This window comes from Vombatus ursinus, unplaced genomic scaffold (genome assembly GCF_900497805.2).
Source record: "Vombatus ursinus unplaced genomic scaffold, bare-nosed wombat genome assembly UNPS02013930.1, whole genome shotgun sequence".
Taxonomy (NCBI): domain Eukaryota; kingdom Metazoa; phylum Chordata; class Mammalia; order Diprotodontia; family Vombatidae; genus Vombatus; species Vombatus ursinus.
Genome location: NW_020953708.1, coordinates 66,444 through 83,051, shown reverse-complemented (window position 1 = coordinate 83,051; position 16,608 = coordinate 66,444). Strand labels below are relative to the sequence as shown.

The following is a 16,608-nucleotide window of genomic DNA, read 5'->3' as shown; positions in this document are numbered from 1 at the left end:
ACACAGTAAGCTCCCCCTAAACGTTAGCTCTTAGTTTTACTGAGCCCATCCATCAGACGACGGGCATTCCCCAGGCACAGCTACACGCTCTCCACGTCTCCTGGTTTCCCTCGGGTCGGTCTCCTTGACGGAGGAACCAGACACAAAGGAGCACGGCCTGGCTCTGCCTTCTCGCCGTTACCGTGATCCTCGTCCCACGGACCCCAGACAGGGCCCGGCCCTTCTTTGATCCTCGGCTTTTCCCAGACATCGTTTTCCAAAAACACAGCCCAGGCCAAAGCCAAGCCTTCCGTCGTCCCCGCGGTCCCGGCTGGTGGCCAGCGTCCCCTTGACCTCTCCTGCTGCCCCGGGCCTATTCGTGTCCTGCTCCTCCCAGAAGCCCCAGGAGGATAAGCGAGCGCTCCGGGGACCCAGCCCCAGCCCGCGGTTTCCCTCTTCAGAACCGTGGCCTCCCTGCGTGTTTGCGTCACTTCCTGCCGGAAGATGCCGGCACACAGGAAGCATTTCATTAGAGCTGTGGCCTGTTGTGACTGGTTGCCGGAGTGGGAAAGATTGCGGGCTGGACTAGCCTCGGAGGAGCTCCAGGGCCCCTGGAGGTCTGGGACCCCACGCCTGGTGACTCCTCGTGGGCTCTGGGGCTGTGAAGACCACACACGAGGTAAGGGAGGAGCGGAGGGGGCGGGGCTCCTGGAGGGAGGGCCAGGAGGGGCGGGGCAGGCAGGGAGGCAGGATCGCATTCCAGGTCGGGGGAGGGGCCGAGCCCCAGGCATGCGCAGAAGGCGCGTCAGTCTCCAGACTACGATTCCCAGAAGGCCGTGCTCGCCTCCGGGGTATTTTTCAAGCTCAAGGGAGTGAAGCAACGTCCCACTCTAGTCACTTCCGCTCCGCCCTTATGCCTCTTCTAAATTGATTGTTGGTGGTCTTTCCCTTTTCTTCCCTGAACCATACAGTGACGGGTTAGGGCAGGATCCAGATGCAAGCTGAGAGCCCTGGGGGCTGGTTGGGGAGCGCCCAGAGAATAGGGGCAACATCCGCCAGAGAGGAAAAGAAGCACTCGAGGGGATTACTGTGGCCTGGAGGCGGCGCATGCCCAGACGTGAAAGCCCTGGGCGTAGGGGCGCTGAGTCTGGAGGCTGAGCTGGCTTAAAATCCACCTCCCTACCTCCCTGGGCATGAGAGCCTTGGCAAGTCCTGCCATCTTCCTACTAAGACTCCGTCCGTTCTTCTGTGCAAAGAGTCCGAGGGAATGAATACCTGATGTGTATCTTTTCTTTGGTCCCCACTCTACTGGGGCCTCATCTCTTCCCAGCATCCTTCTTTTCCTCCAGAACCCCTCCTGGGTGCCTCCTCCTGGAAGCCTTCTCTGATGCTGCAGGGGATCAGTGCCCTCCCCTTCCTGACGGTATCATCTCTTTGTTCTCTAGCTTCTTCTCTAAAGAGATGCTGGCCCAAAGACGGCGTCCCCCCCAGGAGAGAAGTGACCGCTTCCTTCTGACCCCCTCCCACCCCCGCCCCCCAGGAGAGAAGTGACCACTTCTTTCTGACCCCCTCCCACCCCCGCCCCCAGCCCCTGCCCGCTCCCTGATCACCCCGCAGTGGAGAAGTGGGAATGTGTGGTCTGAGCAGGGCAGACCCCCAGCGCGACCCCTCATTCTCCTGCTTCTCCTTTCTTTTCCAGAACCTCAGCCTCTTGTGATGTCTGCTCTTCCCTAGTAAGTGGGGCACTGAGGAAGAGGGAATGGCACCTGTACAGATGGCCAGGTCTCGCAGGGTGAGTGCGGCTTGCTTCTTTCCTCATCTCAGTCCAAAGACCGTGGGATACATTTCTTACTCATGTTATAACCTTAGAAATTGTGACCACCAGAGAATCATAAATTTAAAGTTAAAAGGAGATCTTCTACTTATCTTCCCCCCCACAAAAATCACATTTTTTAAACGTTTATTTTACAATTTTGAGTTAAAAATCCTTTCCCTTCCTCCTTCCTTTCCCCCAACTATTGAGAAGGCAACATATGTCTCAATCTATACTCAAAGTTTATCAGTTCTCTCTTCATTTTTTCTCTTGAGTCCCTTGGAATTTTCATGGATCATTCTATTGATCAGAGTTGCAAAGTTTTTCACAGTTAATAATTTTTACAATATTACTGTTTACAAAGTTCTTCTGGTTCTGCTCACTTTTCTTTGCCTCATTTCATACTTATTTTAACAATTTTTTCTGAACCCACCCAGTCGTCATATCGTAATTTGCAGTAGTAATCCATCACAATCATATACTACATCTTCTTCAACTGATGGCTTCCATTCAATTTCTCATTCTTACCACAGCAAAAAAAAAAAAGAAAGAAAGAAAAAGAAAAAAAAAGCTGCTATAAATATTTTTGTACATTTAGGTCCTTTCCTTTTTTCTTTGATCTCTTTGGGATACAGACCTAATAGTGGTGTTGCTAAATGAAAGGGTATGCTCAGTTTTATAGTCCTTTGGGCATAATTCCAAACTGTTCTCCAGAATGATTTGTTTGATCAGTTCACACCTCCACCAAAAGTGCATTACTGTCTGTATTTTTTCATAACCCTTCCAGCATTCATCATTTACCTTTTCTGTCATATTAGCCAATCTAATAGGTTTCAAATGGTATCTCTGAGTTGTTTCAATTTGCATTTCTCTAATTATTAGTGATTTAGAGCATTTTTCATATTACTGGTGATAGCTTTATTTTTTTTTTTCTCCTGAAAAGTGCCTGTTTATATGCTTGGATCATTTTTCAATTTGGAATGGCTCTTATTTTTATAAATATGACTCAGTTCCCTTTGTATTTGAGAAACTTCTTGTAAAAGCTTTTTTCTGTTTTCCTGATTGCCTTCTAATTTTAACAGCATTAGTTTTATTTTTGCAAAAGCTTTTAAACTTTATTTCCTGTGATCCTCTGTATCTCTTGTTTGGTCACAATTTCTTCTATGACAGGTAAATTTTTCCATGCTCCCCTCAGTACCCCTTTATGTCTATATCGTGTTTTTTTTTTCTTTTGCTTTTTGGTGAGGCATTTGGGGTTAAGTGACTTGCCCAGGGTCACACAGCTAGTATCATGTGTCTGAGGCCGCATTTGAACTCTGGTCCTGCTGACAACAAGGCTGGAGCTCTATCCACTATGCCATCTAGCTGTCGCCATGTACCTATTTTTACTGTGGTATTGTGATATACAGTGTGAGATATTGGTCTATGCCTAATTTCTGCCAAACTACTTTGCAGTTTTTCCAGCAACTTTTGAGAAATAGTAAGTTCTTACCCAATAGCTTGCATATATGAGTTTATTAAATAATGGATTACTATGGTCATTTACTTATGTATATCATGTACCTAATGTGACCATTTCACTGATCCACTATTCTGTTTCTTACCCACTACCAAATTGTTTCGATGATTACCACTTTATTTGAGATCTGGGATGGCTAGGTCACCTTCCTGCACATTTTACAAAATTGCTTCCCATGATATTTTCTAACTTTTTTTTCCTGATAAAATTTTACCAGTTTTTCTAGCTCTATAAAAATTTTTTTTTTAGTAGTTGGTATCATACTGAATCAGCAAACATAATTTAGGCAATATATTGGTTCAGTATACCCATGAGCAATTAATATTTCTCCAATTTTTTAGATCTGTTTTTTTTTAAGTGCTTTATAATTATATTTGTTTAGTTCCTGAGAATGTCTGAGCAGGTAGATTCCCAAGTATTTTTTACTGTCTTTGGTTATTTTAAATGGAATTTCTCTTTCTATCTCTCGCTGCTGGATTTTGTTGGTAATATGTAGAAATGCTGATGATTTATGTGGGCTTATTTTATATTCTCCAACTTCGTTTCAACTTGTTTTTAGTTGGTGCTCTAAGGTTCTCATCATCTACAAAGAGTGATAGTTTTTTTTTCCCTTGTTACCCATTGTTATTCCTTCCGTTTCTTTTTTTTCCTCTCTTTAGTATAGTTAGCATTTCTAGTACAATACTGAATAGAAGTTGATAATGACCATCCTTGCTTCTTGGAAAACTTCTCGTGTGTCCTCATTAAGATCATGCTTGCTCTTGGTTTTAGATAGATACTACTTTTCATTTTGAGAAAAGCTATATTCTTATGCTTGTTAGTATTTTTAATAGGAATTTGTTGAAAGGTTTTTTCTGCATTTATTGATATAAACATGCTTTTTTTATTTTTTGTTACTTACATTGTCAGTTATGCTTATAGTTTTCCTAATATTGAACCAGCCTTGTGTTCCTAGTATAAAAATACAGCTTGATTGTAATGTATGATCTTTATGCTATGTTGCTGTAATGTCCTGCTAATATATATTTTTTTAAATACTTGTTTCCATATTCATTAGGGAAATAGGTTTGTTGCTTTCTTTTTCTGTTTTGTTCTCCCTTATTTAATTATCAAAACCATATTTGTGCCATAGAAGGAATGGTAGGACTCCTTTACCCATTTTTTTAACTAGTTTATATAGTATTTGAATTAATAGTTCTTTAAAAGATTATTAGAATTCACTTCAAAATCCAGCTTGTCCTGGGGATTTTTCTTATGCCTTTTCATGCCTTTTCAAATTCCTGTTCTAAGATAGTATTATTTAAATAATTCTGTTTCCTTTTTTATTAATTTGTACAATTTAACTTTTGTAAAAATTTATCCATTTCACTTAGATTTTCGTTTTTATTGGCACGTTTGTGGGCAATATATCTCCCAATAATTGCTTTAATTTCGTTTTCATTGGTAATGCAGTCACCCTTTTCATTTTTGATACTGGTAATTTGGTTTTCTTTTCAAAAAACCAAATTAGCCACTGATTTATAATTATTTTTATATATATATATATATTTTACATTTTTACATTAAATTAGCTCTTAATTTGATTTATTAGTTCTTTGGCTTTTCTTTGTTTTAAACTCTCCTTTGATTTTTGGGATTTCTGTTTTGGTGTTTAATTGAAGATTTTTCATTTGTTCTTTTTCTAGTTTTAAGTTAAATACTCAATTTATTGATTTGTTCTTTTGTTAGGGTAAAAGTTTAGAGATATAAATTTTTCAGGAAATACTATTTTGGCTGCATCTCACAAATTTTAGTATGTTATATCATTATCTTTAATGAAATTATTGTTTCTATGATTTGTTCTTTAACCCTCACATTCTTTAGGATTAGTTTTCAATTAAGTTTTTATCTGTGCTTCAAAGGCCCTTTATTGATTGTGATTTTCTTTGCATTATGATCTGAAGGGGATACATTTAATATGTTAATATTAATGATTTTCTGTATTTGCCCTAATATATGGTGAATTTATGTGAAAGTACTATGTACAACTGATAAAAAGGTATATTCCTTTCTGTTCCCATTCATTTTTCTCCAGAGATCTATCAAAGCTAAAATTCTAAATTTCTAAATTCTGTTCATCTCCTTAACTTCTTTCTTGTTTATTTTGTTGTTAGATTCATCTAGTTCTAAGAAGGGAAAATTGAGGTCTCCCACTAGCATAGTTTTACTTTCTGTTTCCTCTTGTAGCTCACTTAACTTTTACTTAAGAAAAATTTGAATGCTATGCCATTTGGTGCATTTATATCTGGTATTGATATTACTTCATTTTCTATGGTATCTTGTAGCAAGATGTAATTTCCCTGATTATCGCTTTTTCTTTGTCTGGGATAATGATTGCTAGCCTTGCCTTATTTACTTCAGCTGAATCTTGATTGATTCTGCTCCAGCCCCTTATTTTAACTCTGTATGTATCTTTCTGTGGTAAGTGTGTTTCTTGTGAACAACATATTGTTTGATTCTGTTTTCTAATCCATTCTGCTTTCCACTTCAATTTTATAAGTGAATTGATTCTATTCACATTCACAGTTATGATGACTATGTTTTTCCTTCCATCCTATTCTGTTTTTCTTTCTCTCTTTCTTTTTTTATCCTGTCCCTTTTGAAAGTCTTTTTTGCTTACAACTGCCACCCTTCTTATGGCATTTCACTGCATAATTGTCGCAGATTTTATCCCTTTTTTTTTTTTGCAAAAAAGTGGGGTATAACCATTGTATGAAGTTTTTTTTTTTAATTGTGCTGGTATTACTTAAAAATTATTTATTACTAAACTGTATCGCTGGTAGGTGAACTTTGTAGTTCAGGTAACTAGGGAAGATGCAAGTCTTACCACATCACGTGACTTACTCATGGCAGCTTTGCCTGCCAGCCTGCTTACCTTACACTGATGGCTCTTCATTGGCTTGAGTGACAATACTGTTAGTACTGCAGTGCTGTAAACAAACCATGCAAGTCAGCTTTTGGAAATATACTGGCAGTCTGTGTGCTGAGAATTCTCGGCTCTTGGCTCACAGTGCCTGAGAGATAAATGCATATCCATATGCCACTGGTGAATATCTTGCTACCCTGTTTACCTTTTAAACAGCATGATGAACAGAATTATACAACCATACAAACAAAATTATGTAACAATTACGTGATGAAAGGTTATGGACCAATTTTTGGACTAAAAAAAAAAACAGGGTGCGATATGCATCGGTGATGATTATGCAGTGAGATAAGGTATCATCATCATTTTCTCTTATCCTCTTCCTCTCCAACTTCCACAATGGGCAAAATAGATTTCTTACCCTGCTAAGTTTGTATATATTCTTTCCTCTTTGAACCAGTTAAGAGTAAGGTTTAAACAATGCCCACCATCTCCCCCATTTTCCCCCCCACTGTAAGAGTTCTTCCTCTTGCCACATTTCCATGTGAGATGATTTTCTCTATTTTTCCACGTTCTTCCCCCATCTCAGTATATTTCTCTTTCTCACTCCTCCATTTTTTTTTAAAGATTATTCCAACATTATTGACTCACAGCCATGCCTTCTGTTTACGTGGACTCCTAACTGCCTTACCCTAATGATGATAAAGTTCCTAGGAGTTACATTTATCATTGTCCCATGATAATGTAAACAATTTAACTTATTAAGTCACTTAAGATTTCTCTTTTATGTTTACCTTTTTATGTTTCTCTTGAGACTTGTGTTAATGTCAGATTTTTTATTCATCTCTGGTCTTTTCATCAGGAATGCTTGAATGTCTTCTTTTTCATTAAATATCCCTTGTTTCCTGTGAAGAATTATACTCAGGTAATTCAGGTTGTAATACCAGCTCCTTTCCTTTCTGGAATATCATATTCTAAGTCCTCTGCTCCTTTAATGTGGTAGCTGCTCAGACTTATGTAATCTTCATTTTAGCTTCACAGTATTGAAATGGTCTCTTTCTGGTTACTTGCAGTATTCTTTCTTTGACCTAGGAGCCCTCAGAATTTACATTTTGGTATCTTTTTCAAGAGGTGATTGGTAGATTCTTTCCATTTCTACTTTGTCCTCTTATTCTAAAATATCTGGTCACTTTTTCTTGAAATATAATGTCTAGGCTCTATTTTTGATCATGGCTTTCAGGTAGTCCAATAAATTTTAAATTATCTCTCCTCAAACTATTTTCCAGGTCACTTGTTTTTCCTGACATGATATTTCACATTTTCTTCCATTCTTTTTTCAGTCTTTTAACTTTGTGTTATTATTTCTTGATGTCTTACGGACCCATTTGCTTTCACTTGAACAATTCTAAATTTTTTTTTTTGTTGGCAAGGCAGTTGGTGTCACATAGCTAGCGGTGCTCTATCCACTGTGCCACCTAGCTGCCCCTCCAATTCTAATTTTTAATTGGTTATTTTCTTCACTTAGGTTTTGTATCTCTTTTACTACTTGGCCAATTCTGATTTTTAAATAATTTGTTCTTCACTTTTTTTTCTTCTTTTTTTCCCAAGGTGTTGATTCTCTTTTCATAATTTTCTTTAATTGCTCTCATTACTTTTCCCAATTTTTCCCCTACTATTCTTAATTTAAAAAAATTTTTTTTTTTGGTCTTTGTTTAATTCTTCAGCTCTTTTTAGGGATTTTTGTTGGACTTGTCCCAAGATTAAGGATTTTTCCCCTGCTGTTTTCACAGCTATGTCTGTGGTTCTCTGTTTCTGGTGATTCCAAGGTAGTATGATCTGCAAAGGGGTGTGGTCAGTGCTCTCCTGGTCAGCATTCTGGTCCTTACCTATTGTCCCAGTTTTCCCACATCTCCTTGAACATCCATCATTTTCCTTTTTTGTCATATGAGCCAATTGGATAGGTGTGAGGTAGTACCTCAGGGTTGTTTTACTTTGCATTTCTCTAATCAGTAGTGATTTAGAGCATTTTTTCATATGACAATAGGTAGCTTTTATTTCTTTGTCTGAAACCTGTTCATATCCTTTGACGATCTATTGGTTGGAATGACTTGTATTTTTATAGATTTGGCTAAATTCCCTATATATTTGAAAAATGAGGCCTTTATCAGAGATAAGTTGTAAAATGTTTTTTCATAGTCTTCTGCTTTCCTTATAATTTTGGTTGCATTGGTTTTCTTTGTGTAAAAAGTTTTAAATTTTATACAATCAGAATTATCTGTTTTATGTTTTGTAATGCTATCTATATTTTCTTTGGTCCTAAATTCTTACTTTATCTATAGATCTGACAGATAAACTACTCTCCATGCCCTCCTAATTTGATTACAGTATCATTCTTTATGTGTAAATCAATTGAGAAATTGCTCATGGGTAGGCCCAGTTAATACAATAAAAATTATAAATCTCCCTAAGTTAATTTACTTATTCAGTGCCATACCAACCAAATTACCAAAGATGTATTTTATGGAGCTAGAAAAAATTACAGAATGTGGAAGAACAGAAGGTCAAGAATATCAAGGGAATCATTGGGAAAACAGTGTGAGAGAAGATGGCCTCACAGTACCAGATTTCATACTATATCCTGGAGTGGTAATCATCAAAATAATCTGATACTAGCCAAGAAATAGCATGTTGTATTAGTGGAATAGATTAGGTAAACAATACACAGTAGTAAATGACCATAGTAATCTAATATTCGGTAAACCTCTAAAGATCCAAGCTTTTGGGATAAGAACTCTCCATTTGAAAAAAATTGCTAGAAAAACTAGAAAGCATTTTGAAATAAGGCATATACCAACATCGCACAGCACATACCAATATAAAATCAAAATGGGTAAATAAAATGGTGATCATTAAATTAGAGGAGCATAGAAAAATGGACCTGTCAGATCTATGGATAAGGAAAGATTTATGACCAAACAAGAGATAGAATCATGAGAAGTGAAATGAATGATTTTAATTATATGAAATCAAAAAGGTTTTTTCTCAAATAAAACTAATGTAGCCAAAAATAGAAAGAAATAAGAAACTGGGAGAGAAATTTATAGCTGGTTTCTTTGATAAAGTTCTCATTTCTCAGATATATAGGGAACCAAGCCAAATTTATAAAAATAAGAGCCGTTCTTCTGTTGATAAATGGTCAAAGGACAGGAACAGGAAGTTTTCAGGAGAAATCAAAGCTATCAATAATCGTGTGACAAAATGCTTTAAATGACTAATGATTAGAGAAATATAAATTAAACCAGTTCTGAGGTACCATCTCACACATATCAGATTGGCAGACGTGACAGAAAAGGCAAATGACAAATGCTGGAGGGGAAGTGGAAAAATTGAGATACTACTACACTTTTAAGAATAATTTGGATTTATGCCCAAGAAGCCCTAAAACTCTGCATATCTTTAAGCCAGCAATATGTCTACTAGGTTTATATCCTCAAGAGATCCAAGAAAAGGGAAAAGGACCTATTTGTACAAAAATATTTACAGTTGTTCTTTTTATGGTGGTAAAGAATTGGAAATTGAGGGAATGCTCATCAGTTGGGGAATGACTGAACAAGATATGGCATATGATTGTGATGGAATACTGTTGTGCTATAAGAAATGGTGAGAAAAAGATATCAGAAAAAGCTGGAAAGACTTAGGTGAGCTCATGCAAAGTGAAATGAGCAGAATCGGGAGAACCTTGGTCACAGTTACAGCAGTATTGTGATGATGATCAACTGTAAAAGACTTAGCTACTCTGATCAAGAAAATGATCCAAGACAATTCTGAATGATCCTTAATGAAAAATGATATCCCCCTCCAGAGAGAGAACTGATGTACTCTGAATGCAGATTGAAGAATGTATTTTTTCTTTCTTTCTTTCTTTTTTGAGAGGTCATCAGGGTTAAGTGACTTGCCCAGGGTCAGACAACTAACAAGTTTCAAGTGTCGGAGACCAGATTTGAACTCAGGTCCTCCCGATACCAGGGCTGGTGCTTTATCCACTGTGCCACCTAACTGCCACTGAAGAATACTTTCTTAAAATGCCTTTATTTTTCCTTTTTTTTGTGTGTTCGTGTATATTTCACTTCACATGAATAATTGATATAAAATTTTTTGCCTTCTCAAAGAGGGGAGAGGGATGGGAAGAAGGGAGAGAATTTGTAACTCAAAATTTAAAAAAAAATCAATGTTAAAATTTTTCTTAATGTAATTAGGGAATATTTAACAAAATAAACATTTTTTTAGAAGTAAGATGAAAATCTTTTTTTTTAAGTTAAAAAGAAAAGAAAATTGTCTGGAATTTGATTAGTCCAATTAAATGATATTTGGTACTTCAGAAAAATAACATTAATGTATTTGTGAATTGGCCAAAAGACTGAGTAATTTCTCATGGATGTAGCAAGTTTAAAATGAATATTCTTAGGGATAGCAACAGCCCAGCTGTTACTAGCATGAAATAATTCCTGTCCCCCATGAGAAATAGCAGGTCAGTTATTTAACCACTCAGCTAATCTAATACTATATTGGAATCTGATAGTGCCTGGCAAATAGTAAACACTGCTTTTTGGAGAAGTGCTGTGTTAAAGTGAATTTAATTAGAGAATAAAAGGTAGCAAAGTTTAAAGAAAAGAGCACCAGATTGTAAGTCAAAAGACTTATGTTTGACACTCAGCTGTAATTCTTAATAGCTGATTGAAGTGAAGCATAACTAATCATAATAATTAAAATGGATTTAAGTACCGTAAGCTAAGGATGAATAAAGAAGAAATAGAGCAGTGTTTAAAAAAAAGTAGTGGAGAAACAATAACTCCCCAAAAGAACTGATTCTGGTGATAAATGTTAGCACAAAATTTTTAAAACCTAGTTTGGAGGCAAGCAAGAAATGAGAATATGGAAGACCATGTTTAGGAGCTGATGGCAATGAGGAGGGATACCTGCAAGGCCAAAAACCTGAAATCTTCCTAGGCCTCAGTTTTCTCTTTGAACTGGGAATGAGAGCCCCAAAGCTGTCAACAAGAAGCAGATGCCCAAAGTGTAATGAATGAAAAACCCCAAGAGACAGAGCTTCTGGGTAATTAATAATCAATTCATTATTTAGGCTAGCCCACAATCAATAAATTGATGGTCAGTGGTTTCTCTTACTAACCAAAGACAAGTCATGGAGAGCCTGAAAGCTTTACATAACCCTTGAAAGGGAATGTCCCTGACAAGTGAAAGTCAACTCGAATTGGTGAACATTTAATGAGGAGGTGGGCTTAGAAGTCTTCAGCTCCTCCTGCTCAGAATGTGGCTTGATCATGAGACTCAAACACCTCCAACCATCTGGACAGGTGACTGTGTTTCCATTGAGACCACTTTGGTTGGTTTTCTTCTTCATGAGCTGGGTCACCCTAAACTCTAATGGAGGGGTACAAGAACTGGGGCTATTTTCCTCAGGGTAAGAACTGCCCAGCCTGGTTCCTGTTATACTCTAAATAGAAGTTAGGTCTCCTGGTTGGGTGGGATCTCACCTAAGATTGAAGAGTATGTTCGTTGAAGGCTAGTGCTATCCTTCTGAGTCAGTTTTGACCTTCAGAGACTGATTTGTTACAGGAGCTGGGCCTTAATGAGGAAATAGAGGAGAAAAGCCTGGATCCCAGTTTAATAATTGGTTATTAATATGCTAGTAAAATAATAATTTCTCTTAAAAGTAAAAGGAAGACAGGATCCACTTGTAATGATAGAAATCTATAATGTGTTTGATTGCTTAGCCATTATTAACATGTGTCCCTGAAAAATCTTGGAGAATGGGGGAGGTGCCACAGGACAGGAAAAGAGGGTGGATTCTGCAAAGCCTAGCCCAGTTCATTGGTAAATGAGTGGTTAGGGATCACTTAGAAAAGACCCCTTTTTTTTTTCCTATAACTTTATGCTATTTCAACCATAGTCATTTCTGGAAAAAGCCTTCTCTCTCTTACTCTCCAAATTTTACCCTCTTTTATACCAAAGAAATGCAGTTACACAAAAATACCCAAGATAGTGACTTTACCTGACAAGTCATAAAATATTCTATTCTAGTGATCTCTGTTTTCTCTGCTATGAAAAGTGGTAACATTTTTTCAGTTACTCAGTTTATCATCTTTTTCATTTTGAAAAAAATTTATATTTTTGTATTCTTTGTGTGTAATGTTCTGTTAGCTCTACTTATTTCACATTGCATCAGTCAATATACATTGTCCTGTGCTTCTCAGTCCTATATTTGTCATTTCTTACTATATAGTAATAGTCCATTGTATCCATATGCCATTTTTTTCTAGCCATTCTTTATTGGTGAGAATTCAATTTGTTTCTATTTCTTTGATGTCCCAAAGGAGTACTGTTGTGAATGTTTTTGTGTATAAATTCAATGTTAGCCTTGCTCTTGTTATGGAGAAAGGGTATAGCGGCATGGTACAGTGGGAATAACTCTGAATTGAGAGTCTAGAGGACCTGGGCTCAATGTACAGATCTACCATTCATCCCACTTTTGACCTTAAGCAAGTTACTTTCCCTCTTTGGATCTCATTTCCCTAATTTGTAAGATGAGAAAGTTGGAGTCTAAAGTCTCTTCTAGCGCTGAGTATATGAATTGGAAAATAATGGTTCTTTAATGCACATTTTTTTCACATACTGTTACATATAGGAGATGGTAGCCCCCTCACCCCATGCTCACCTTTGCTCTTATTGCTCTGGGAGCACTGAACACTTGGCCAACAATAGGTCCTTGCTCAAGCCTCACTTGGTCGTTGTTTGGGCCCATGGCTCAGAATTAATGTAAATAGCAATTGCTTATGTTTTGACCAGAAACCCTGAGGGTCTTCCGTTTCTATGAGGCAATTCTTTGCCTCATTTCTTACTTATCCTTAATCATTGAGTGGGCTTTGCCTCAGACAAACTGAGACCTGGGAAAGAACTTAGCTTAAAAAGGCCAAGGTTTCCCACTGCATCTAGGCCCAAATCCAGTCATCCTGAGCTGTATCTTAACCGCTGGACGCAGATGGCTTCAAAAGAGAAAGTGAGGCTGGTGACTTTGCACAGCCCTTCCTCACTTAAATCCACTGCACTTGCAAGTATAGCATCATGTTCCTGATTTCATGGTCCTCTTGGGGAATGAAGGACACACAACAACAATAACATTTGAACTTCTTAACAGAACTATATCTGGGTGAATACAAATACTTTTGGTGTTTCAGGAATCGGTGACATTCAAGGATGTGGCTGTAGAATTCACCTGGGAGGAGTGGGCACAATTGAACCTGTCTCAGAAGAAGTTGTACAGGGATGTGATGCTGGAGAACTATAGGAACTTGGTGTCTTTGGGTAAGAACAGCTTCCCCTTTGCAGTCCTGGTATATGTGATATTGACTTTTAAAAGTTATCCTTTGGCATACAAAAGGAAGATATTCCCTAGGCCTTATGTAGCCCAGAGAGGCAGTACGTGTGCTACCTGTTTCCAGGATAAAGTTCGTTCCTTCGTATGCCTGGAAACTGACTTTTTAATTTGTTGTTATTCTTGAGAATGTTTCTTCCCCTCTCTGTTGCTTCAAATTTAAGGTTTTCGGTTTAATCCCAGTGTAGGTTTCATCATATACAAAGTGTTTTCGTTGTGTAAGTATGTAGTGAGTCAAATGAACTGTTTTTCCTTAGTCCTGCATTCTAACCCATTCCTCCAAAATACAGAATATCCTTCAGTAGTCCTTTGTATTGTCCTTGGGGTCTTCCTAGGATGCATACTTTTTTTTTTTCCCAAAGAGAGATGAACTAGTTAAGAATTCTTTTAGGAAATTTTATGGATGCACCACCACCACCACCACCACTACTACATAAAAAACAAACAAAAACCTCCCTCTCCTTCTGTCCATTGAGCCCTCCATGGTTGAAAAAAAATCTCAGACATAATGAGCTAACATTGCCAGGGCCCTTGATGTTATAAGGTAAATTCTGCACTTTTTTCCTAACTTTTCTAGGAAGAATTGGGAGGAATGTTTAATCTATCTGTTCTCTGATGGAATTCTGAGATGACTGTTCCTAGCACTTTTTCATTTTTTACTAAACAGGATTTGCAGTTTCCAAGCCAGATGTCATCTACCAGTTGGAAAGAAAGGAAGCATCTTTGATGCCAGAGGCAGATATTCCAAGAAGCAACTGTCCAGGTGACTTCACAAAAACCAAACAGATGGATCATTATAAAAGCCAGTTCTGTTGGTCATTTTAGGTCAAAACTCTTATAAAATGTTGAACAAGTTAGTTTTATTGAAGCTTCTCAGGCCTGTTGAAAAGAGCTGAGACTAAAACTTTTTTTTTCTTTTGGCAAGGCAATTGGAGTTAAGTGACTTGCCCAGGATCACACAGCTAGTAAGTGTCATGTTTCTTAAGCCTGATTTGAACTCAGGTCCTCCTGACTCCGAGGCTGGAACTCTATCTACTACACCATCTAGCTGCCCCTTAAAACTTCATTTTTAAACTCACAGTTACTTTTTTTTTTGCACCTTTTTGCTCATATGTAACTCTACTCTCTTCTGTTCATTGAAGATTATATTAAGGAGTCATTCTTCTGTCTCACTTCCATCCATTCATCCTCCCTTTTAAAATAAGCACATTATGTAAAATATTAATAAATATGCCTTTTTCCTTCTCAGTCCCCTTCTGATATTTTCTTTTGTATTGTTTTTATGATTGTTTCTTTGCTGCTTTACAAAATATTTAATTTTAATTTCCCTTTCTTCAGTCTATCATGTAATATATCATCCTATTTTTATGCTTTGAAATTACTTTTACAAAGGGACAATAATATGTTCATATGAAAGGACTTGCTTGGTCGCAACCCCATCATTAGACCTATAGGTTTTTAACATTTTGCTACTTCACAAAAAGATGTTATGAATATTTTTGAGAGAGATCTTTACTTTCAATAACATTTTGAGGATGAAGACCTAGTAGCAGGACAGTTGGATCAAAGGGTATGAAAAGCCTTATAGCTCTCGTTGATATCACTATGTTACCTTTCAGGAAAATGGCAGCAGAAGCTTAATAAGTACCTATTTCAGCATAACTGCTAACATTTGTTATTCTTTTAAAGTATCTTTGCTAATCTGATGGCTATTTAGTGATACCTCCAAATTGTTTAGATTTTTACTTCTTTGATTACCAGAGCTTGAGTAATTAGTAATAATTTCTCTTGTGAAAAATAGCTATATTGTTACTCTTAAAATTTGAATGAATTACTTATAAAGTAGATATGTTAAATTTTTAAAGGAAATTTATGGCAAAAATTGTCTGATATGACCCCCCCTTTCCTCATATTTCTTCTTTAGTCTCTTTGCTTCATGTCACTATATCTCCTCCTCATCAATTCTCTTTTTTTTTTCTGTTCAGTCTTTTCCTTATCTACTTTCACCTAAGATGGTAAGGACACATTTGCAAACTCTCAAAATCATCTACTTTTTATGGAGAATTTTTCCTTTTCTTATTACATTCAAATGTCAGCTATTTATAGTAGAGTAAGGGCTTATAAATCCCCCCAGATAATTTTATCCTAAGTCAATTTATTTACATATGTTAACTTTGAGTCATTATACTTTCACGTAAGATAAACTGTGAAAGACCAGTGAGAAGAGCCTTCCCAAGTGGGAGCTTGTTCTCTTGTGAGAACAGCTCTAAATTTGGGCAACGAAGGATATTGGGAAAAGGAAGAAAAGGCAGGTTTAATTAGTTCTTTATTCTTTTTTTCAGAGAGCATAGAATTTACTGGAGAGAAACCTTATGAATGTGGTGAATATGGGAAGGCCTTCAGGAGCAAGCAACAGCTTGCCATACATCAGAGAATTGATAATGGAGAGTTTTTTTATGAATGTAAAGAGTGTGGGAAAGCTTTCCACTGGAACTCAGAACTTATTCGACATCAAAGAATTCATACTGGTGAGAAACCTTATCAATGTACTATATGCGGGAAGGCCTTCAACATGAAGGCAAATCTTACTCGACACCAGAATATTCATACTGGAGAGAAACCTTTTGAATGTAGTGAATGTAGGAAGGCCTTTAGACAGAAGACACAACTTTATGTCCATCAGAGAATTCATACTCGAGAGATTCCTCATGAATCTAAGGAATATGGGAAGACCCTCTTCTGCAATTCTGAACTTTTTGAAAAGCAAAGAATTCATACTAGAGAGAAACTTTATGAATGTAGTGAATGTGGGAAGGCCTTCAGGAGGAAGGCACTACTTAAGGTGCATCAGAGAATTCATACTGGAAAGATTATTTATGAATGTAAGAAGTTTGGGAAGGCCTTTCATTGCAACTCAGATCTTATTCAGCCTCAAAGAATTC

At 37.3% G+C, this 16,608-nt stretch overlaps 1 protein-coding gene across 1 annotated transcript in view; it reads left to right on the top strand.

Annotated features, from left to right (window-relative positions):
• The first annotated feature begins 530 nt into the window (after positions 1-530).
• LOC114040644 (zinc finger protein 420-like) overlaps positions 531-16,608 on the top strand; it is an 18,735-nt gene continuing 2,657 nt past the window's right edge. Inside the window, exons 1-5 of the mRNA XM_027858754.1 lie at positions 531-658; positions 1,679-1,771; positions 13,470-13,596; positions 14,334-14,429; positions 16,009-16,608. The exon at positions 16,009-16,608 is cut by the window's right edge and continues 2,657 nt beyond it. Of these exons, the coding sequence (XP_027714555.1) occupies positions 1,739-1,771; positions 13,470-13,596; positions 14,334-14,429; positions 16,009-16,608 (856 nt within the window). The 5' untranslated portion in view covers positions 531-658; positions 1,679-1,738. The remainder of the gene's footprint in view (positions 659-1,678; positions 1,772-13,469; positions 13,597-14,333; positions 14,430-16,008) is intronic.